The 25,422-nt window shown below is 44.1% G+C and overlaps 1 protein-coding gene across 4 annotated transcripts in view; it reads right to left on the bottom strand.

The window, feature by feature from the left end:
* Positions 1-25,422, bottom strand: part of LOC124554005 (zinc finger protein 418-like) — a 218,937-nt gene that overhangs the window by 169,892 nt on the left and 23,623 nt on the right. For all 4 annotated transcript variants that reach the window (XM_047128026.1, XM_047128024.1, XM_047128025.1 and 1 more), the window contains exon 4: positions 20,562-20,651. In XM_047128026.1, coding sequence (XP_046983982.1) covers positions 20,562-20,651 — 90 coding nt within the window. The remainder of the gene's footprint in view (positions 1-20,561; positions 20,652-25,422) is intronic.

Genomic DNA, 25,422 nt, shown 5'->3' with positions numbered 1-25,422 from the left:
TAAATAGCCTGTATTTTACCCCTGCCACCTTTAGAATTTGAAAGAGAGTATTCCAGTCAACATTGTCAAAAGCTTTCTCTAAGTCTACAAATGCTAGAAACGTAGGTTTGCCTTTCCTTGATCTTTCTTCTAAGATAAGTCGTAAGGTCAGTATTGCCTCACGTGTTTCAGTATTTCTACGGAATCCAAACTGATCTTCCCCGAGGTCAGCTTCTACTAGTTTTTCCATTCGTCTGTAAATAATTCGTGTTAGTACTTTGCAGCTGTGGCTTATTAAACTGATTGTTCGGTAATTTTCACATCTGTCAACACCTGCTTTCTTTGGGATTGGAATTATTATATTCTTCTTGAAGTCTGAGGGTATTTCGCCTGTTTCATACATCTTGCTCACCAGATGGTAGAGTTTTGTCAGGACTGGCTCTCCCAAGGCCTTCAGTAGTTCCAATGGAATGTTGTCTACTCCAGGGGCCTTGTTTCGACTCAGGTCCTTCAGTGCTCTGTCAAACTCTTCACGCAGTATCGTATCTCCCATTTCATCTTCATCTACATCCTCTTCCATTTCCATAATATTGTCCTCAAGTGCATCGCCCTTGTATAGACCCTCTATATACTCCTTCCACCTTTCTGCTTTCCCTTCTTTGCTTAGAACTGGGTTTCCATCTGCGCTTTTGATGTTCAGACATGTGGTTCTCTTATCTCCAAAGGTCTCTTTAATTTTCCTGTAGGCAGTATCTATCTTACCCCTAGTGAGACAAGCCTCTACATCCTTACATTTGTCCTCTAGCCATCCCTGCTTAGCCATATTGCACTTCCTGTCGATCTCATTTTTGAGACTTTTGTATTCCTTTTTGCCTGCTTCATTTACTGCATTTTTATATTTTCTCCTTTCATCAATTAAATTCAATATTTCTTCTGTTACCCAAGGATTTCTACTAACCCTCTTCTTTTTACCTACTTGATCGTCTGCTGCCTTCACTACTTCATCTCTCAGAGCCACCCATTCTTCTTCTACTGTATTTCTTTCCCCCATTCCTTTCAATTGTTCCCTTATGCTCTCCCTGAAACTCTGTACAACCTCTGGTTCTTTCAGTTTATCCAGGTACCATCTCCTTAAATCCCCACCTTTTTGCAGTTTCTTCAGTTTTAATCTACAGGTCATAACCAATAGATTGTCAGAGTCCACATCTGCCCCTGGAAATGTCTTACAATTTAAAACCTGGTTCCTAAATCTCTGTCTTACCATTATATAATCTGATACCTTTTAGTATCTCCAGGGTTCTTCGATGTATACAACCTTCTATCATGATTCGTAAACCAAGTGTTAGCTATGATTAAGTTGTGCTCTGTGCAAAATTCTATCAGGCGGCTTCCTCTTTCATTTCTTAGCCCCAATCCATATTCACCTACTACGTTTCCTTCTCTCCCTTTTCCTACACTCGAATTCCAGTCACCCATGACTATTAAATTTTCGTCTCCCTTCACTATCTGAATAATTTCTTTTATTTCATCATACATTTCTTCAATTTCTTCGTCATCTGCAGAGCTAGTTGGCATATAAACTTGTACTACTGTAGTAGGTGTGGGCTTCGTATCTATCTTGGCCACAATAATGCGTTCACTATGGTGTTTGTAGTAGCTTACCCGAATTCCTATTTTCCTATTCATTATTAAACCTACTCCTGCATTACCGCTATTTGACTTTGTGTTTATAACCCTGTAGTCACCTGACCAGAAGTCTTGTTCCTCCTGCCACCGAACTTCACTAATTCCCACAATATCTAACTTTAACCTATCCATTTCCCTTTTTAAATTTTCTAACCTACCTGCCCGATTAAGGGATCTGACATTCCACGCTCCGATCCGTAGAACGCCAGTTTTCTTTCTCCTGATAACGACATCCTCTTGAGTAGTCCCCGCCCGGAGATCCGAATGGGGGACTATTTTACCTCCGGAATATTTTACCCAAGAGGACGCCATCATCATTTAATCATACAGTAAAGCTGCATGCCCTCGGGAAAAATTACGGCCGTAGTTTCCCCTTGCTTTCAGCCGTTCGCAGTACCAGCACAGCAAGGCCGTTTTGGTTATTGTTACAAGGCCAGATCAGTCAATCATCCAGACTGTTGCCCCTGCAACTACTGAAAAGGCTGCTGCCCCTGTCACATGACTTAGCGGCCGAAAACTGGATACTGTGGGCTAGAGACCATGACTGCATCTATTAATTGCTCCGTTAGGCACCACTCAGCAACACCCGTACTGGTGGAGCAGTACAAAATGCAGAAGTCGTCAGCATACGGAGAAGGTGAGATGGACGACTCAACACCTGCTGCTGGACAATTAATGGCCACCAAAAGCAGAGAAACACTTAATACATAGCCCTGTGGGAGCCCATTCTCCTGGATATGGAGCGAACTATGAGAGGCACTAACTCTGACACCGAAAGTGCCAAGTGACAGGAAATACTGGATAAAAATCGAGAGCATGCCTCGGAGACTTCCTTGTATAATGTGGCAAGGATATGATGTCGCCAGGTGGTGTCGTATACTTTTCGTAAAACAAAAAAGTCGGCAACCAAGTGTTGGCAGCTGGAAAAGGCTGTTCAGATGGTAGGCTCAAGTGACAAGGTTATCAGTGGTAGAGCGACCTGGTGGAAACTGCTGACATGGCATCAGTAGGCTACTTGACGCCAAGACCCAACCCAACTGCTGACGCACCATACTTTCCAGCAGCTTACAAGTAACGTTGGTGAGGCTGATGGGGGGACAGCTATCCACATCAAGTGTGTTTTTACTGGGTTTGAGCACCGGATTGATTGTGCTCTCCCGCGATTGCAATGGAAAGATGCCATCACACCAGATCCTGTTGCAGACGACGAGGAGATGACGCTTGAAGTCAGATTAGATATGTTCACTCATCTGACTGTGTATCTGATCTGGCCCAGTAGCTGTGTCAGGGTGATGCGCAAGGCACTGAGGAGCTTGCACTCTGTAAATGGGACGTTATAGGATTCATTGTGAAGTGTAGTCAACAAGAGGACTTTTCCTTCAACAGGCCATTTGGAAGTGTGGAAGCCTGTTGGGTAGTTCTCCAATGCAAAGGCTCGAGCATAGTGTTCAGCAAAGTGCTTGGCAATTACATTTGTGTCGGTAGATAACACGCCATTTATGTTAACACTGGCAACACCTTTTGGAGTCAGGTTCCTGAAAACAAGTTTGATTTTGGCCCAGACTTCGGAAGATGATGTACCACACCCAATGGTCAAAACATACCTCTCGAAACACTCCTGCTTCCGTTGTTTGATAAGTAGGTGAACATAGGCATGGAGCCATTTGAAGGCTATGAGGTGCACCAGAGAAGGGTGCCACTTACGCCTAGCCAACGCTTCTCAATTGCTTCAGTGACTTCCGGCGACCACCAAGGGACTGCCTTTCGCTGGGACACCCTGAAGAGCGAGGGATCGTGTTTTCTGCCACAGAAACGATTGTTGTAATTACCTGCTCAACCATCACATCGACGTTGCCGTGTGAGGAAGATTCAATGGCGACAGCAGAGGTGAAAGTTTCCCAGTCCACCTTGTTTGAAGCACATCTGGGCAGGCGCCCATGGGCCTGACGCCAGGGCAGTGGCAGGAAGATGGGGAAGCGGTCAGTACCGCACAGGTCGTCATGTGCTCTCCAGTAGATAGATGGGAGAAGTCCTGGGCTGCCAATTGATAAATCAATGGCCAACTAACTACCATGAGCCACACTGAAATGTGTGGCAGCCCCAGTATTTAAGAGGCAGAGGTCGAACTGAGACAGTTAAGTTTCAACGTCTCTGCCTCAGCCAGTAAGCATGGTGCCTTTGGATTTCTCTCACTGGGTTCCCTGGCTGGGAGAACTTCAATGATTCAGTCTCCGGGACTGAGTATCAGCGTGAAGCCCTATGACCAACTGCTTTTGGGCTCTTCAACAAATGGTGAGTATCATCTTTCCCACTAGCAGAAACCTGGGATGGCAGTGACCCAAGTGACCCCTTCCTAGCAAGAGGATCCAAAGAAGACTTACGTTTCTCCAGCTCAGAAGTGGGTACCGATATCCAGAACAGTTTGTGTGTGTGTGTGTGTGTGTGTGTGTGTGTGTGTGTGTGTGTGTGGTGTGTGTGTGTGTGGGGGGGGGGTTTGCTCCCATAGTAGGTGGTGTGGGACCAACAGGGAGGGAAGTGCCCTGCATCATCAAGGGGGCAGGTGTAGCCTTCTGGTTCCGAGAGGCAACAACTGTTCTCATAGTGGCTGTGTAAGAGGTCATAGCTAAATGATGTAGGTGCTCCAATTTCCTCTTAGCCTCAGTCGGTCCAGGGTCTTATATTCCACGAATTTCCTCTCTTCCTGTAAAATCCTCACGATCAAGGTGAATAAGGCTCTCCACAGTTGACACAGATGGGAGGCAGGGCACGTGGAGTATTGGGATGTGATGGACATTCACAATATCGACGTGTGACATTGGAAGTACAGCAGGCAGACATATGGCCACTTCCGGCACTTAAAGCAGCTCATCGGGGGATGTATATATGGCTTGACATCAAAGCAGTAGAACATCACCTTCACCTTCTCAGGCAATGTATCACCCTCCAAGGCCAAGATGAAGGCACCAGTGGCCAACTGATTATTCCTCGGACCCCGATTTTTATTTGTTTTTTTTTGTTTTGGTTTTAGGACGCAAAACTGCTATGGTCATTAGCGCCCAGCCCGTGACTTGGGAAACAGTAAAAAACCGAAATTGAAAATCAGCAGCAATGGGAACAAAGTCATAAAATTGGAGAAACTAAAAGCAGAAGGAAGGCTTAAAGATCCACTACAGAAAGGGGTTGGTTGTCCCCAAAAAAAAGCTTCAAATGACTGACGTCATTTCACTGGCACTAAAACTGGAGAACATGGTCGGCTGAGCGCGTGTCATCTGCTAAAATCGACGATAGATCAGGCGATAGCTGTAGAAGGGAGTGTAACGGATTAAAATAGGGGCATTCAATTAAAAGGTGTCTTACGGTCCACAGCTGAGAGCAGAGGGGACAGAGTGGGGGAGAATTGCCGCTTAAAAGATGTCGATGGCTAAAAAGACAGTGCCCTATCCAGAGTCTAGTTAAAATTACCTCCTCCCGACGACGCGTTCGGGAGGAAGAGGTCCAAGCGCAAGGAAGAGCTTTCACTTCCCGCAATTTATTATGGGGAAGTGTTGACCAATGCGCGTGCCATAAATGAACAACACGACATAAAACGCTCCATAGATCGCCGAAAGGAATTGATTGAATAGCTGGCCAAAGAAGAGAGACAGCAGCGTTGGCTGCAATATCGGCCGCCTCATTTCCACAGATACCAACGTGTCCCGGGATCCAGAGGAACGCCACCGAGACGCCCCCTAGGTGGAGCAAGCGCAGACAGTCCTGAATCTGGTGGACCAGAGGGTGCACAGGATAAAGAGCTTGGAGACTGAGGAGAGAGCTGAGAGAATCTGAGCAGATAACGTACTGTATCCGCTGATGGCGGCGGATGTAGTGGACAGCCTGGAGAACAGCATAAAGCTCCACAGTATAAACCGAACACTGGTCGGGAAGCCGAAAGTGATTTGGGGTGTCGCCAACAATATAGGCACTCCCTACACCTAACGATGTTTTCGAGCCGCCGGTGTAAATAAATGTAGCGTCCGTCATTTGTGCACATAGAGCAGCAAATGCCCGACGATAAACAAGTGTAGGGGTACCATCCTTGGGTAATCGACAAAGGTCACGGAGCAGGCAGATCCGGGGATGGAGCCAAGGCGGTGCTGTACCCCAAGTTGTCAAGAAGGTTTTAGGAAAGCGGAAGGAAAGAGAATGGAGCAGTTGCCGGAAGCGGACTCCCGGGGGTAGTAGGGATGAGGAGCGGCCTGCATACCCTACATCAAAGGAGGCGTCGAAAAAAAGGTCATGGGCTGGATTAGCAGGCATGGAAGACAGATGGCTAGCATAACGACTCAGAAGGACTGCTCGCCGATTGGACAGCGGAGGTTCAGCAGTCTCAGCATAAAGACTTTCCACAGGGCTTGTGTAAAAAGCTCCAGACACTAAACGTAATCCACGGTGGTAGATAGAGTCGAGACGCCGAAGAATAGACGGCCGAGCAGAGGAGTAGACTATGCTTCCATAATCCAATTTCGAGCGAACTAAGGTGCGATAGAGGCGGAGAAGGACCACTCGGTCCGCTTCCCAGGAGGTACCATTCAGGACACGGAGGGTGTTAAGGGATCGCAGACAGCGAGCTGAAAGATAGGAAACGTGGGAGGACCAGCACAGTTTTCTGTCAAACATAAGACCCAAGAATTTAGCGACGTCTGAAAACGGAAGGTTGACAGGACCTAGATGTAAGGAGGGCGGAAGAAACTCCTTACGTCGCCAAAAATCAACACAAACGGTCTTACTGGGAGAGAAACGGAAGCCGGTTTCGATGCTCCATGAGTGGAGGCGATCGAGACATCCTTGAAGACGTCGTTCAAGAAGGCTGGTCCGTTGAGAGCTGTAGTAGATCGCAAAATCGTCCACAAAGAGGGAGCCCGAGACATCAGGAAGGAGACAATCCATAATTGGATTTATGGCAATGGCAAACAGTACAACACTCAGCACGGAGCCCTGGGGTACCCCGTTTTCTTGGGAGAAAGTACGGGAGAGAGTAGTGTTCACCCGCACCCTAAATGTGCGCTCTGCCATAAAGTCGCGAAGAGAAAGGGGTAGCCGACCTCGAAAGCCCCAAGAGAACAGTGTGCAGAGGATGCCTGTCCTCCAACAGGTATCGTATGCTCTCTCCAGATCAAAAAATATTGCTACTGTTTGGCGTTTCCAGAGAAAATTGTTCATGATATAAGTGGAGAGAGCAACAAGATGGTCAACTGCAGAACGATGCTTTCGGAATCCGCATTGGGCAGGTGTTAAAAGACTGCAGGATTCCTGCCACCACGCTAGACGGTAATTCACCATACGCTCCAAAACCTTACAGACACTACTTGTGAGAGAAATGGGGCGATAGCTAGAGGGGAGATGTTTGTCCTTTCCAGGTTTCGGAACAGGAACGACGATAGCTTCCCGCCATCGTCTGGGAAAAGTACTGTCGGTCCAAATTCGATTATAAAGGCGAAGGAGGTAACGCAGACTATGGGTTGATAAATGCAGCAACATTTGGACGTGGATTCCATCCGGTCCTGGGGCAGAGGAGCGAGAAGGAGACAGTGCATGTTGGAGTTCCTGCATGGAGAAAACAGTATTATAGCTTTCGCGATTTTGAGAGGAGAAAGCAAGAGGTCGCACTTCCGCTGCACGTTTCTTCGGGAGAAACGCTGGCGGGTAACTGGAAGAGTTCGAAATTTCAGCAAAGTGCTGACCCAACGGGTTCGAAATTGCGACGGGGTCCACGAATGTATCATGCGCGACAGTGAGCCCAGAGACCGGGGAGAAACTAGGCGCGCCTGAGAACCGTCGAAGCCGACTCCAAACTTCCGAGGAGGGAGTGAAGGTGTTAAATGAGCTAATAAAGAATTTCCAGGTTGCCTTCTTGCTATCGCGGATGACACGACGGCATCGCGCACGGAACTGCTTATAGCGGATACAGTTGGCCAAAGTAGGATGGTGGCGGAAAACGCGAAGAGCACGTCGCCGCTCACGTATGGCATCACGGCATGCCTTGTTCCACCAAGGAACTGGGGGGGCGCCGGGGCAATTCGGAGGTGCGTGGTATTGAATGTCCCGCAGCTGTAAGAAGAACGTCGGTAATATGGGTGACCTCATCGTCGACGCTGGGAAAGTGACGGTCATCGAATGTCGCTAGAGACGAAAAAAGTGTCCAATCAGCTTGGGCAAACTTGCAGCGTCACGGGCGCTTGTATGGCAGTTGAGGCTGCAGCCTAAGGACACATGGAAAGTGGTCACTCGAGTGTGTATCACCAAGGGCGAACCATTCGAAGCGACGAGCTAGCGGAACAGTACCGACCGCAAGGTCCAAATGAGATAAATTTGTCGTGGAGGCAGATAAAAATGTAGGGACCCCAGTGTTGAGGCAAACTAGATCCGCTTGGTGGAAGACGTCTAGCAATAGTGAGCCATGTGGACAAGGATGTGGAGATCCCCAAAGCGGGTGGTGGGCATTGAAGTCTCCAACCAGCAAATACGGGGGTGGAAGCTGACCAAGAAGATGAAGGAGATCAGCTCGTGCCATTGGTGTGGACGATGGAATGTATACAGTACAAAGAGAGAACGTGTATCCGGAAAGGGAAAGACGGACGGTGACAGCTTGGAAGGAAGTGTTTAAATGGATTGGGTAATAATGGAGAGTTTCATGGAGAAGAATCATGAGTCCTCCATGTGCTGGAGTGCCTTCAACAGAGGGGAGATCATATCGGACGGACTGAAAATGAGGGAGAACAAAGCGGTCATGGGGACGCAGCTTTGTTTCCTGAAGACAGAAGATGACCGGCGAATAGGATCGTAAGAGGATCAACAATTCATCCCTATTGGCTCGAATACCGTGGATATTCCAGTGGATAATGGACATAGGTTGAACAGAAAATGGAGGAAAGTGACCAAAGTTGCTGTCAACTCCAAGACTGCTCAGAGCTTGCGACCGACAGCATGGAATGGCATTCAGCTGAAGGCAGAAGATCCTGATCCATAGGTTGGTCAGGAGCAGCTCCTGCCACCAGCGATCGGCCGGTTGACCGGCCACCAGCAGTGCGCCTCGGCGACACAGAAGACGGCCGAGGGCGATTTCCGCCAGGTGGTGCTGTAGATGGGACACGCCTTGGCAGAGAAGGAGAGGAACTGGGTTTCTTTGTAGCCTTCTTGGAAGTATGATGTTTAGATGAAGGAGGAACCGATGGTTGTGAAGTTGCGGTACGTAAAAACTCTCCACGAGTATGCTCTTTTTTCTAAGTCTTGGTGTCTGACTTTCGGGCTCGAGATTTAGCAGAACCCGACGAAGGGTGAGCCATAGAGTGGGCAGGCGAAAGTGGTGAGGTTGAACGGGCGATCTTTGCGCTGGCCGATCTGACGACCGTGGCACTAAAGGTAAGGTCGCAAGTCTGCGTGGCCGCCTCCTTTGTTGGCCGAGGAGAAGCAAGGACAGTGCTGTATTTTCCTGTCTGAGGCACGGTGGGCTGTCGACTGGCGAATAATTTTCGAGCAGCAAAGGTCGACACCTCTTCCTTCACTCTTATTTCCTGGATGAGCTTTTCGTCCTTAAAAACGGGGCAATCTCGAGAGGAAGCAGCGTGGTCACCCATACAGTTGATGCAGCGAGGGGATGGAGGTGGACAAGCACCCTCATGGGCATCCTTGCCACACGTAACACATTTGGCTGGATTGGAACAGGACTGGCTGGTGTGATTGAACCGCTGACATCGATAGCAACGCGTAGGGTTTGGGACGTAAGGGCGAACGGAAATTATCTCATAGCCTGCTTTGATTTTCGATGGCAGTTGAACTTTGTCAAATGTTCAGAAGGCAGTGCGGGTTGGAATGATGTTCGTATCAACCCTTTTCATAACTCTATGAACAGCCGTTACGCCCTGGTCAGATAGGTAGTGCTGAATTTCTTCGTCAGACAATCCATCGAGGGAGCGTGTATAGACGACTCCACACGAGGAATTTAAAGTGCTGTGCGCTTCAACCCGGACAGGGAAGGTGTGGAGCAGTGAAGTACGCAGTAATTTTTATGCCTGGAGGGCACTGACTGTTTCTAACAACAGGATGCCATTCCGTAATCTGGAACAAGACTTTACAGGACCAGCAATAGCGTCGACACCTTTCTGAATAATGAAAGGGTTGACCGTGGAGAAGTCGTGACCTTCGTCAGACCGAGAAACAACAAGGAACTGTGGCAACGATGGAAGAACTGTCTGTGGCTGAGACTCAATGAACTTACGTTTGTGAACAGACATAGTGGAAGGTGAGGAAACCATTGTGGAAGAATCCCCCATGATTACCGGCGTCCCCCATGGCGCGCTCCTCCCTTGTCGCGGCCCTCACTGAGGGCACTCCCGCCTTAGGTGATTGTTCACACCTCAGGTCACACCTCCCGGCAAACGGATGGAGGGACCAATCGGCACTTTCGGAAGGTATCAGCTCGGGTAATCACCCCTCCCTGGGCCTGGCCGTTACCAGGGGGTACGTACGTGTCCTACCTGTCTACCTGGGGCGGGGAATTACGCGTTACCCCGTCACCGGCTACGCATGGAAGTGCGTGTGTTGGCCTTCAGACATGCACAGGGAGGAAAAAAGAGAAAGGGAAAGGAAAGAAGAGGGGTCTCAAACGCCGCAGCGGAGAAAAGGGCAAAGAGAAGAGGGAAGGAAAAGAGAAGGACAGAGGAAGGACGAAGACTTGCAAGTGTAGAAAGCAAGGAATTTGTAACAGTTTCGAGCGTCCGTCTCCGGACGTAGGCACAAACCATACTCCCAGAGCGGGAGAAAGGGAAGGAAAGAGCCAGAGGTGAGGAGGGGGGGGCGAAGATGGGGGACGGGGAAGGATGAGGAAAGGGAAGGTATGCAGCCCAGAAAGGAAGGAGGGCCACATTAGCTCGGGGTCCCGTGCTCGCTACGCACGTGTCCACAAGAGTTGTGGACCCCCTGGGGGGTCGGACCCCGATGAATGCAGCAGATGAAATGAACACATCGCCACTCTAAACTGGCATGCAGCTCGTTGTCAGACTGCAAAACTAGGTCTACGTCTACATTTATACTCCGCAAGCCACCCAACGGTGTATGGCGGAGGGCACTTAATATGCCACTGTCATTACCTCCCTTTTCTGTTCCAGTCCCTGTGGAATGTAATACCCTGGACCAGATTTAAGATCTTATGGAGTGTGATGGAAACAGAAACATCCCCCAATTTGTCACAAGCGAGTTATACCTGTGATTGGGCAGAGGATGCTGTTTTTGTAAGGACTGACCCAGAGCGCATTTTGGACAAACCCTCCACCTTTCTCAACTTGTCACCCAAATGCTCCACGAAAAATTGAGTTTTCATGGACATCAAAGATTCCCCGCACATACGAGGTACTGAGGCGAATATGCTTCACTGCCATCTTTAGCCTGGCGTTCCTGCCATGATGTGGCCAGGGAGGGGGACGATTTGGGCTCATATTTCTTAGCATTGAAGTTAGACTTTTCCCACTGAAAGACTGCTGGCAGCGGACCACCAGCATGAGATGACATACTACACATCATGGCGTGTCATCTGCCCTGATGCCACCAACCCAATGCCACCCACACCGAACAGGGGCCCTCCCCACAGGTGCCACCCAGCCTCAGCAAGGATCACCTGGCAGGATGGTCATTGCTGGGAGTCCCGATGCCCTAGGGAGATGGCCATCTACTCCATGGCATATGTGGGGAGTTAATGGCGCAGACATCAGCAGAGTGATCCCTGTGTTGTAGGGGGATGCTGCAACCAACAGGGTACACACACACACTGGACTAGATACCGTGCTGGATATGAGGTGCAAAGAAGTCCATGGTCACCATAGGCACAGAAAGTGACGCTGCATAGTGCATGGTGGAAATGCACCCAGGAGTGTGTCTCACCCAAGATATGCAGAATGGGCAGGACTGCAATGCGATGACGAAAAAGTGTTAAGGATCTCAATGCACGATGGACATGATGCACCATGTAAGGCACCCTTCCCCACTTGGCTCGCTCTTCAGGAAAATTTAGAAAGATGGTCAAACCAGAGGGGGGACCATCACAAAGGCCAAGACATAGGAGACTCCTTTTAGTCGCCTCTTACGACAGGCCGGAATACCTCGGGCATATTCTAACCACCGGACTTGCAGAATTGAGGGGGGGGGGGGGGGGGCAGAAGGGATGGTGTGCTTTAGTCACTGAGCAGGAGAAGTGGGTGAGGAAGTTGCCCAACAAGCTGCGAGAGTCTTCCCTTGTGACATTGAATGATGGAGGGATGTAAGTGGTGCAAAGGGAGAAGGTCAAATGAGGAACGAAAAGGCGAACTGGAACAGCTTGAAGACGGAGAGTCAGGGAGACTGCTTTACTATGAGCATCATCCGGTATGAGCAGCTTGACTCCCCAATAGATGAGCTTGGGGAAAGTAAAATCAGACCAGGAAGAGGTGCAAAATCTCAATGCAGTTATGAGGACACAATTTTGTTTTCTGAGAGCAGAATACAAGTGGATGCAGCAATCCTAAAAGCCCCCTAAATCCTCTTTGTTGCATTGAAGGCCACGAACATCCATTCAGGGAGTCATGATAAGGAAACAATAAATGGATGTCACCTCAGAGGATGCCGATTTCCATCCTGTCATGACTCACTGCTACAGGGCACAGAGCCACGGCAATTGTGTTCCATTTAGTCTACAGACGTGTCGGCTTTGTTGTGCAGACAGCTTGCAGAATTCAATACAGAGAAATGGTTAGTGGTGCACATCAGAGACACAAAGGCCAGCCAGGCCAAGTTATCACGTGGCGACACCACCAAAGAGGCCCTTTGAATTGGCGAAGGAGGTCATTTGCCTTTCTTGGACTTCTTCGGACCTTTCTGGCTAGCAGATGAAGACTCAGGCTGTGGTTGGCAGTAGAGTCATACGAGTTCTTCACGGGAGTATTCCTGCTGTCCTTCCTTGGCTGCCGGTTGTATAACTGGTGACTTCACCCTGTGTGGCCAGAGTTGGAGAAGGAATGGCCATTATTACCATAACACTGGGTAATTTCACAACCTCAGAGTAGAATTTAAGGTCTCAGGTTTGCATGGAGCGAGATTTAGCAAGAACAGTACTCTAAGTACCAGACAGCAGAAGGCAGGGTTTGAGACTAGCCAGTAACTTTCGAGCGACCAGCTAAGGTACATTTCTTTTAGCTAGATCTCCTGGACACCCCACTCATCAAGATACATGGGGCTATCTCAAGAGGAGCAGCATGGTGGCCATTTCTGTTTATACGGTAGGGAGGAAGAGAACAATTGCCCTTGTGTGCATCCCCACCATAGGTTAAACATTTGGCCAGGTGTCAACAAGACATTCTAGTGATTGAAACAATGACACTGGTAGCAGCACATCAGATTCAGAATACATGGTTGGACTGTGATAACTTCATAGCCTGCTTTGATCTTTGACGGAAGCACCGATCTATCAATGGTGTGTGTGTGTGTGTGAGAGAGAGAGAGAGAGAGAGAGAGAGAGAGAGAGAGAGAGAGAGAGAGAGAGAGTGCACGTGCATGCACACTAAGGAGGCACCTACTTTTTTCATCACCAGATTGACGGCAATGGCACCTGGTCAGAGTGGTATGTTTGGATTTCGGCCTTGATCAGACCATCCAGCAACCTACTGTAAACACCAACCAGAAAGAGTTCAGAGTTCTATGGGCCTCAACACAAACAGGATGTCATCGAGAAGCAAAGCAGCAAGCAGTCGTCATGCTTGAGAATCAGGAGCAGTTTCCAAAAGCAAAGTGCTATTCCAGGAAATGAGAGCAGGACATCACAGGGCTTGCTGTTGCATCAACAACTTTCTGAATTAGAAACAGATTTACTGTTGTGAAGGACTGACCATCTTCAGCAAGTGAAACCATGAAGAGTAGACGACATTCCATTAGAACAACTGATAGCCTGATAGACAGGCAAAATACCCTAAGATTTGAAGAAGAATACAATAATTCCAATTACCAAGAAAGCAGGTGATTGAAAATTGCCAAGCTTTCAGTTTAATAAGTCACAGCTGCAAAATATTAACACGAATTCCTTACAGATGAATGGAAAAACTGGTAGAAGCTGACCTCAGGGAAGATCAGTTTGAATTCCATACAAATGTTGGAACATGCGAGGCAATACTGAACCTACAACTTATCCAAATCTGCATCACCTGTATCTACATGCATACTCAGCAAATCACGTGTAAGTGCCTGGCAGAATTGAACTTAGAAGATAGATTTCTGAAAGGCAAACCAACATTTGTAGACTTAGAGAAAACTTTTGACAATGTTGACTAACACTGTCTGTCAAATTTTGAAGGTGGCAGGGGTCAAATACAGGGAACAAAAAGGTATTTACAATTTGTACAGAAACCAGATGGCAGTTATAAGTCAAGTGGCATGAAAGGGAAGCAATGGTTGGGAAGGGAGTGGGACCGAGTTGTAGCCTATCCCTGATGCTATTCGATTAGCATATTAAGCAAGCAGGAAAGGAAACAAAATAAAAATTAGGAGTAGGAATTAAAAACCATGGATAAGAAACAAAACCTTCGATGTCTGCCAATAACATTGTAAATCTGTCAGAGACAGCAAAGGACCTGGAAGAGCAACTGAACGGAATGGACAGTGTCTTGAAAGGAGGATATAAGATGAACATCTACAAAAGCAAAACAAGGATAATGGAATGTAGTCGAATTAAGTCAGGTGATGCTGAGGGAATTAGATTAGGAAATGAGACACTTCAAGTAGTAAAGGAGTTTTGCTATTTGGGGAGCAAAATAACTGATGATGGTCGAAGTAGAGAGGATATAAAATGTAGACTGGCAATGGCAAGAAAAGCGTTTCTGAAGAAGAGATATTTGTTAACATCGAGTATAGATTTAAGTGTCAGGAAGTAGTTTTGAAATTATTTGTATGGAGTGTAGCCCTGTGTGGAAGTGAAACATGGACGATAAATAGTTTAGACAAGAGATAGAAGCTTTCGAAATGTGATGCTACAGAAGAATGCTTAAGATTAGATGGGTAGATCACATAACTAATGATGTGGTGTTGAATACAATTGGGGAGAAGAGGAGTCTGTGGCGCAACTTGACCAGAAGAAAGGATAGGTTGGTGGAACATGTTCTGAGGCATTAAGGGATCACCAATTTAGTACTGGAGGGCAGCATGGAGGGTAAAAATCGTAAAGGGAGACCAAGAGATGAATATACTAAGCAGATTCAGAAGGATGTAGGCTGCAGTAGGTACTGGGAGATTAAGATTGCACAGGATGGAGTAGCATGGAGAGCTGCATCAAACCAGTCTCAGGACTGAAGACCACAACAACAACATATCAATATCACTCTTGTTCAAGGCATTGCAAAATAAAATCAGTTGAGAGAAATGGTTTGTGCATAATCTGCCTACATCATCAACACCTATTGTTGATAGTGCTCCCAAATGTACAGTTGTTGATGAGAAACTTACGCTAAAATAAAAAAGAGGAAATTATTGGCTTCAGCATCCGTAACTGGAAGTTAGTGAAAAATTTGAAAAGATAGAGCATATAAATCCAATACCTCTCAATAAACCAGTTGGCCACATACAAAAACTTACAGGTTGACAAAAACATACAGGCATAAAATAATTAGGCTGTTAACTTCTCACTGGCACTTCAACCCAACAGAATTGATATGGGCCTAAATTGAAGATTATGTTGCAAAACATTGATGAGACAAGTAAAAAAGGTACACTGTCCAGTTGGGGAACTCACTAATGAAGCTGTTAAGAAAATTACCACAGATTTTGTGGTGTATTTACCTGCAGAGCAGATTGTATTTTCATTACTAAGAAGGCTTTAATTGGCGACTACAATCAAATGAAGTGCACCTCAGGAATTCAGCACTAGTGACACTAACGAAATCTTAATTTTTTGTATCATAATTGTCATAATTAGAGGGTAGTGATTGATGTTATCACTACTCTTCTTACTTTCAAACTGTTAAATTTCCTTACCCATACCAAAATTGGTAACTTTCTTGTTACATGGATTTGTAATGTTTGATCAGAAAATGTAAGGCCATGTTAACCGTAAATCCTGTGCTGTGTTTCTCTCAACAAAACAGATGACTGATACCTTATCACATGAGCAGAGCATCACACATAATATTTAATTTAAATTAATCTTATGTTAGACATGTCTGACAGAGTTTGGAGCTGTTGAAAATAAGATATATTCTAAGTATTTTGTTAACACAATTGGGTCTTTTGAACTCAGTAACGAAGTTTCCCTACAACTCAAATTTTCAGGAACATTAGATAATGGATTTTCGAAAATATTCAGCATGTAAAACTAAAAATTTATTGCCACAAACAAATCTAAAATGAGAATGTAGTGCAACTCTTCCAGAACCCACTTCCACCTTTTTACACTGATTAGTATGCAAATTAGGGTGTGTTCAATGAAATGTCAGATCATACGAACAGTCGAGGAAGAATAAGGCAACTGCATTTTGCATCTCCATGTGTTCCTGCTCTAGTATCAATACCAAAGTACTTTTGGGGACAGTATAGATGACAAGCCTCAGTTTTAATTTTACTGTAGATTGTGATTTTACACACGATCATTTTCATAATTTCAATGTTATTGATCTACTAATGTTCTAGTGCTTTAAATTCAGCTGTAGCTTGTACCCATGTGTCAACAGTTCTCAACCTGTTTCCTCAGGTAATGCTCTACAGACCAACTTTCATGCATGCTATGGACAACCATTTTAGCTCTGGAATTTGCTATGACAGTGCCAAGCACAGATTTTCCCATTCAATGTATCACTGTTAATTTATCAAGTATTATGTTGAACACACTTGAACAATGATCATGTTTTTCAACACCCTCACAGTGCTGTGCAATCATTGTCTCTGAGTACTGTGATCTTTAAGAAATGGGTTCCTTATTCTCTCATAATAAATGTGTGATTACAGTCCATATCCCTGCCTATTAATATCCAATTCTTTGTACACCTACATCTACACCAGACTAGTCACCCAATGTTGCATGGAAGAGCGTACAACTGGTACCACTACATCCATTACTTCACCTTTTCCTACTCCATAACAAGGTGGTGTTTGGGGGAGAACAATTGCCAGGAAGCATCTAGATTAGCTCTAATGCCTCCTATTTTGTTGCCACACTCATTTTGCAAGATATATATTGGAATAAATAGTACATTGTCCAAATCTTGCTGTGTACTGAATTACACTATATCCTCCTCAAAAAAGCACTTCTTTATCTACTAGTTTAGAGTTGCAAATGTGTGATGAGGTGCCACTATTGACTATGTAACTAACATAAAAATTAACTACACTATATCTAAAGTTCCTATTTGATATGTGTAATAGTAGCATTTTTCCCCAAGTGACATGGAAACATCTGACTAGTTCACTACCTGATGTCTTAACACTTACCATATCATCCTGTCCCTTCTTTTAGTCAGCATGTTCTGTACATTTCTTTCCTTAACAGTTCTACTGAGGACTCCATATTCCTTGTAAGTTCACTTAATTTTCAGTGCCATTCTCTAATCCCACATCTGAAATGTTTCAGTTCCCTTCTTTTCATTTTCCAATCACGTCTACCCAGTAAAAATTCCAATATTCACCACAACTGATCTTAGTCCACAGAGCTGGATACTGTTACAAAGAATAGATTTCTACTAAGTGTTACAAATTTTTGTAAACAGCATTAAATTTGACTGTTTGCTTTCCCGGCAAAGACTGTTGAAGGTTTCTTCGGTCTCCAGCTGCTTGGTAGCATTGATATCTTGCGACGTTTTTGACAAAAAAGGAGATGAATGACATCAGAGCCATGATCAATTCGGCTGGAAAAGAACTTTACACTGCCACAATCGCAGTCCTCAAGAAAGAACTGAATTTTGCCCCTATCCCCAGAACAAACCTGAAACGAGACATTATAGTGGTGTGGAAGAAGCAGTAAGGGCTTCCAAAGGAGGAAGCAGAGGAAGTCAGGTGGGAAACTTCCAGAATAATCGACAGATCTCAGTTGCCTACAAATAATGTATCTGCGGAAGAACGAGCAGCTCTCTGGTCCCTTAGAGATGACCGTGATATAACGATCCTACCAGCAGATAAAGGGAATGCCACAGTGCTACTAAGCACTGTCGAGTACCGGTAGAAAATAAACCTGCTGCCACAACACGAGGCCTATAAGAGACTGAAGAAGGATCCAAGCCTGACGATGAGTAGAAAGATGATAGCTCTGCTGCAGAAATCTAGCTTACCTGAGCCAATAAAGAAGTGGCTGTACCCCAGAGTGCCAGCAATACCACACCTCTATGGACTCCCTAAGATCCATAAGGGGTACCTCTTGACAGATCGCAGACTCCAACTCTCACAGTTAAGGACTTGCTAAATGCCTAGCAACACTGCTCCAACCCTTTGTTGGACACTGCCGCCACCATGTGAGAAACTCAGCCAAATTCGTAAAAATACTCAGGGACATGCTACTACAAATCGAGGACCTACTCGTGAGCTTCAACATGACGCCGCTTTTCACGAAAGTGTCCTTCAAGTCTCCTTGACACTTTTAGCCCAGCACTTTGAACCACAAAGTCAGCCTCTTCGAACAAGCACTAACAACAACCAACTTTCAGCACCACAGGGAATTCATCGAACAGATTGACAATGTGACCATGAGCTTTCCACTGACTCCTGTGAATTCAAACCATTATACCGAACATTTCGAGGAGGTGGCCCTTCAAAGTGCCAGTCAGAAACCAAAGCACTTCTTCCGCTATGTCGATGACACTTGTGTTATATGCGGACATGGCAAACAGGTGCTAGATGAGTTTCAGGAACACCTCAACAGCATCCATCCTAACACCAAATTTATAATGATGGAGGAAAATTTATGCCTCCCCTTCCTTGATATTTTAATTAAGAGGAAGGCAGATGGTTCACTAAGCCATGCAGTACATAGGAATAAGACACACAGACCTATACCTTCATGCAACAAGCTGCCACCATCCAGCACAAAGACAAACAGTACTTAAATGGCTCTGAGCACTATGGGACTTAACTGCAGTGGTCATCAGTCCCCTAGAACTTAGAACTACTTAAACCTAACTGACCTAAGAACATCACACACATCCATGCCCAAGGCAGGATTCAAACCTGCGACCGTAGCGGTCGTGCAATTCCAGACTGCAGCGCCTAGAACCCTCGGCCATTCCAGCTGGCCAAACAGTACTTACCACACTGGAACATAGGGCGCATGCCATCTGCAACTAAGATGGCCAACCATCCAAGCTGCAACACCTGAGGGAAGTCTTCCTCCAAAATTACTGCAGTGAAACGCAGATCAACAGGGCACTTAAAAGGAAGAAGGAAGCAATGAGAACCCCAGATTATGATGAAGTAGGAGAAACGACTCGCTTTCCTTCCATACACAGTTCCGCTCTCAGCAAAAAATTGCACTATTTCTTGGCAAATATAATATCAAAACCGTTCTCCAATCACCACCAATGACAGGGAGCTCCTAGGTACTGCCAAAGACCCGCTGATCCTTAACACACCAGGAGTATAAAGCATACCATGCAAATGCATAGAACAATACATTGGGCAAACACAGCACTGTACATCTAAACGCTGTGAAGAACAAATCACATGTGTGCGACTAGGCCACACAGAAAAATCAGCCAAAGCAAAATACAGCATAAATGAAAAACACACTTTCAACTTCGAAAATACAAAGGTACAGTGCCGAGCATCTGGCTTCTGGTAAAGCATTATCTAAGAATCCATAGAAATAAGGTTTCACAACAATCTGGTCAACAGAGATGAGGGATCTCAACTCGGTGCAGCATGGAACTCTGCGATAGCGGCAGTCCATCGGCAGCTTACCCGTCAACGTCCTCCGCCAGGGACGTAGACAGAATGCTTACACCGAGAACCAAACATGGCTGCCAAGGGCGACTCATCACCATCACCGTGTGCACGCCACTGGTCCACCGCGGCTACCCAAGGTCTAGTGGAGGGGGGTGACCGCACATATAAATAACCCGCTCTCCACCAATCTCGACACTTCGCCATAAGATGGGTAGTATGACAATTCCTGAAATGTAGCGAGATATCAACACTACCATGCAGCTGAAGACCTGAGAAACCTTCATCAGCATTAAATTTAGTACACTATGGTGATAGCTAATTAAATGAATACTGAATTTCACAGACTATCACTAATGTGCTAAATTTAATGCTGTTTACAAGGATTCTTGCTATGACAATGTTTTCTCTTTGCAAGCAGTTTGGGATAAGCAATGTTCCATTACACTGTAAATTTATGTCATGCATACTGGATAAACCCATTGTCTTTACACAGAGCAAACATAATTCCAGTAATGCAGTATGTTTTTCATTAAATACTTCAGAGAAAAGAAATAGTATGACAAATACCATACTTATCTGATAACATACTGTTTACAGTTGATTGCTTTACCTCCTACATCTTACATCTTTTCTATTATAGAACTCTAACAGAGACAAATAAATTGACAGCTGCTGCAAGGAAGGCATCTTTGGTACATTTGTTCCAAGAACGAATTTGAGGCATTCATTATTTACATGTACAATAAAATTACTGTGGGTTACTGTTAATAAACTTATGTTTCCCACAAGTTTCATTCAAATACCATTACACAACAGAACAATATACCTACAGTCAATTGAAATACTATAAAAATTCTGGACAAGTGCTAATATCCTAGGTTTTAATGATTCATCATTTATGATCATTGGAATTTACTGCACCCAATGCATCTCGTGATATTCATACAGTACTTCATGCACAATACATCACTGATGTGAAAACTTACATCACGCTCAATGCCATCCTCCTGTTTTAGTTCTAGGTCTTGCTTTATATGGAGACTAGGCATTACAATCTTTAGCGGACCTTCAAGAAACTGAAAAAAGAAAGAATGGCATATTCAAAGCTTCTGTTCTTGTGTTACACATCAAGTGGGGCTAAAAAGCTATTGGTCACATGTATTCACTAACTGGCATTAGGTAACAAGAAAATGTGTCACATTAAATTAGATTTACTTTCATTCCAATTTATTCATACTGGGGAGGTCCTACAGGATGTAGGAAATGTCAGAAAAACATGACAAACATCTGAAATCAAAGTTCTGTTTTCTTTGGAGGTAGACATCAGATATCAACCAAACAGAAATTATTTCATCCTTGCCAAGCAGCTACTACTACTACTACTACTACTCCCTCTCTCTCTCTCTCTCTCTCTCTCTCTCTCTCTCTCTCTCTCTCTCTCTCTCTCTCTCTCTCTCCTATAAATGTGCCAAGGTGAAGGCTCCAATAAGAACATTTTTTGATTTTATGATGATCTCAGCTCCCTATTTTCTGACCTATGTTATTCAGTGGAAGATGATAGGGTACCTCTGCAAAGCCAATGAGGGCACTATGGTCAAGAAGAAACTAAGCAACTAGCAGGTTATATGCAGAATGCATTTTTTAGGTCAGAAAACCACCTGTAAAGACAATAAGCACGTAAATGCAGATCTAAGTGTGGGTCACCAAATTTTGGTACCGAGGAGAATACATGTCTAATGTCACAAAAACTAATGCAAACCTGAAGTAAAAGTAAAGCTTTCAACAACCTGGTGTTAGTTATTAACACCTTAGTGCTCTGTTAGACATTGTCTTACTGGATGTGGTACACCACTGGCTTCCTCCAATATTTGAACTCACTGACACAGGAAGTTACATGAGGACCTAGAGCTTCACACTGGAATGGAAACTGTCGTTTTCCACATAGACAATTTCCATGTGAAAAAGTGACAGATGATGCCTGGGATGGAACCCAGAACACTTAAATTTTTAGCCTCACACCCATTCAATAAGCAATCGTCTTACTCTTAGAGAAGTGTATATGCATTCAAGACAAGATCCAGAGTTTCATTAACTAACAGTAGCATTGTACACAACACGGTAGGAAAACTAGAAATAATTAGCTACAAAATCAGATATTCCATGCCAAGGACCCACTAGAAAGATGCACCACAGAACAGAGGCAGTAATACATTATCATGAAAAATCAGTACTGGGCAATGAGATAAATCTGCATTTATCTCATTGCATGTTACTGAAATTTGCAATCTGCATGCAGGTAAGTATCAAATGTGAGGAAAAAATAATTTTGAAGTGTCAAATGTGATGTGGAAAAAGTAACTATTTGAGTTCCAACATCCACCCACCATAGTACATTAATGCTTAAGAAATAGTCTGGTAAATATTGTATACAAATGAAAATACTTTATCATACTGCAGTGACAGGATATATATACATGTCAGCTACATAATTGAAGATGCATGAATTCAAACAGTGAAAAAGATTAGGAGGAAAATTACATCAATAAAGTACAACATGACATGAGGTTGACCAAATATAGACAACATGAGCCATGCTGTCCATTTCATTGAAGACATTTAGAGAATCCATGGAAGATGTAGATCTAAATTTTGAAACGACAAACTGAACTCTCATCTCAAAATCATGTCCTGTGACATTAGCACAGCTGTGAAAACAAAAATTCCTGTGAAAATCTAGAGACATGTTTTCCCAAAATTAGCCTGTGTAACTGTTTAGAAAAACCACACAACAGGAAAATATTTATTCTGTTAGTAATAGACAAGCACAAAATAATAAATTCTCTAAATACAGAGATTGGAACACGAGCACTGGACTACTGAAGCATCACAGATTGCTACTGTTAAAAACAAACTCTGGAAGACAGGAACATACTTCGGCCTAACAAACCTGGTAAAGTGATCAGACATGACATAACACCCAATAAACCTAGCATGGGGAATGTTGTGGAATACAGTGAGGACCTGCAAATGTTAACAACATTGCATAGTTACATGACAGCAAATTCAAATGAAGCTAAATCACCTGAATCCCCATGGCCATCCAAAAGTTGAACATATGAGAACCACCAAGACAGCTTATATAAGAGGCCCTCCATTTATAAGTAACATCATATCTTGCAAAACATGAAACAAAAAACGAAGATCCCAGAACTTCTGAACAAAAACATTAGAAAAAGGATCAAAGACATCTCTACAGCTGATAGTTGACAATGATGGAGATGGTAGCAGAACAGAAGACAGTAACAGAAAAGACATAATTACAATGCTTTGCCTTAGAAATTTTCTCCACTAAAGAACATAAAAATGCATTTCACATTTCTTACTACACCACAGATACTAAAATGACAGATACAAAATTGACTAAAGTGGGGACAGGAGGGAGAAGGAAAAACCAAACTTTTTCTACACAATTGACCACTAGACCTGAAAGGGCAGCCATCAGATGAAATAAAAAAGTGGATGTTGCAGGATCACCTCTGGCAATGGAACTGTTATTTTATGGAACAGTGGCGTTTCATGGGAATAGAAAAAATGCACAGGTCATTTCAGGTTGTAAGTAGAGGCACAGCAAACATGTTTGGAGCTAAAGACCTAAACAGCAGATAATTTTGTTCTCCTATATGATTTTGGAAAGAAAAGTTCCTCTGCATGAATAAAATTGAATCCTACAGTCATTCATCAAGTAAAATTGACTGCTCTATTCACTCACTATTCTGCTGAATGCAATCAAATACAATTTTGAATACCGGGTGATTTAAGCTAATCAGAAACATTCATATAGTGATCTAGTGACTGTCTAATATTAGAGATTTGTCTAACAACAGATGTAACAATTTATTTTGGCTGCACTGATAAGTTAAACCTGGATTTCTTGCATTTTATGGGCTGCCACCTTAACCATTATAGACACTTCCCTGTGGCAATAAGAACTTGACTGTAAAGGGTATCTTGCAGATCATCCGCTTCAATTTCCTTCAGACTTACAGTATTTGGAGTTTAGTGCTGGAACATCAATTTCCTAAACCAGCACTAGGAAGTAACCAAACTAAAAAAAATGTGACTTTGAAGATCAGAAGACTTCTGAGTGCTGCCTACTACAAAACATTTCCTATTTATTAACACAATTGCTGGTAATTGGAAGAATAGCATAAAAGTGCCTTAATGAAGAAGTTGCTGGTTCGAATCTCCTAGCAGGAACTACTACTTTTTAAAAACTTCCATGTCTACTAACAAATTGCAAATTAAACAAACACTGAATTGTAATGGTTTGGCAAAAATTACATGTTTTTTCATCATTCGACATGTTGTTGTTGTGGTCTTCTGTCCTGAGACTGGTTTGATGCAGCTCTCCATGCTACTCTATCCTGTGCAAGCTGCTTCATCTCCCAGTACCTACTGCAACCTACATCCTTCTGAATCTGCTTAGTGTATTCATCTCTTGGTCTCCCTCTACGATTTTTACCATCCACGCTGCCATCCAATGCTAAATTTGTGATCCCGTGATGCCTCAAAACATGTCCTACCAACCGATCCCTTTTCCTAGTCAAGTTGTGCCACAAACTTCTCTTCTCCCCAATCCTATTCAATACCACCTCATTAGTTATGTGATCTACCCATCTAATCTTAAGCATTCTTCTGTAGCACCACATTTCAAAAGCTTCTATTCTCTTCTTGTCCAAAATGGTTATGGTCCATGTTTCACTTCCATACATGCCTACACTCCATACAAATACTTTCAGAAACGACTTCATGACACTTAAATCTATACTCGATGTTAACAAATTTCTCTTCTTCAGAAACGATTTCCTTGCCATTGCCAGTCTACATTTTATATCCTCTCTACTTAGACCATCAGTTATTTCATTCCCTAAATAGCAAAACTCCTTCACTACTTTAAGTGTCTCATTTCCTAATCTAATACCCTCAACATCACCCGACTTAATTTGACTACATTCCATTATCCTCGTTTTGATTTTGTTGATGTTCATCTTATATCCTCCTTTCAAGACACTGTCCATTCCGTTCAACTGCTCTTCCAAGTCCTTTGCTGTCTCTGACAGAATTACAATGTCATCGGTGAACCTCAAAGTTTTTACTTCTTCTCCATGAATTTTAATACCTACTCCAAATTTTTCTTTTGTTTCCATTATTGCTCGCTCAATACACAGATTGAATAACATCGGGGAGAGGCTACAACCCTGTCTCACTCCTTTCCCAACCACTGCTTCCCTTTCATGTCCCTCGACTCATAACTGCCATCTGGTTTCTGTACAAATTGTAAATAGCCTTTCGCTCCCTGTATTTTACCCCTGTCACCTTCAGAATTTGAAAGAGAGTATTCCAGTTAACATTGTCAAAAGCTTTCTCTAAGTCTACAAATGCTAGAAACGTAGGTTTGCCTTATCTTAATCTTTCTTCTAAGATAAGTTTTAAGGTTAGTATTGCCTCACATGTTCCAACATTTCTAAGGAATCCAAACTGATTTTCTCCGAGGTCCGCTTCTACCAGGTTTTCCATTCGTCTGTAAAGAATTCGCGTTAGTATTTAGCAGCTGTGACTTATTAAACTGATAGTTCGGTAATTTTCACATCTGTCAACACCTGCTTTCTTTGGGATTGGAATTATTATATTCTTCTTGAAGTCTGAGGGTATTTCGCCTGTCTCATACATCTTGCTCACCAGATGGTAGACTTTTGTCATGACTGGTTCTCCCAAGGCCATCAGTAGCTCTAATGGAATGTTGTCTACTCCCGGGGCCTTGTTTCGACTCAGGTCTTTCAGTGCTCT

The sequence above is a fragment of the Schistocerca americana genome, chromosome 11, assembly GCF_021461395.2.
Source record: "Schistocerca americana isolate TAMUIC-IGC-003095 chromosome 11, iqSchAmer2.1, whole genome shotgun sequence".
NCBI classification, from domain to species: Eukaryota; Metazoa; Arthropoda; class Insecta; order Orthoptera; family Acrididae; genus Schistocerca; species Schistocerca americana.
The sequence above is the reverse complement of the archived record's forward strand: the minus strand, read 5'-3'. Positions and strand labels throughout refer to the sequence as shown.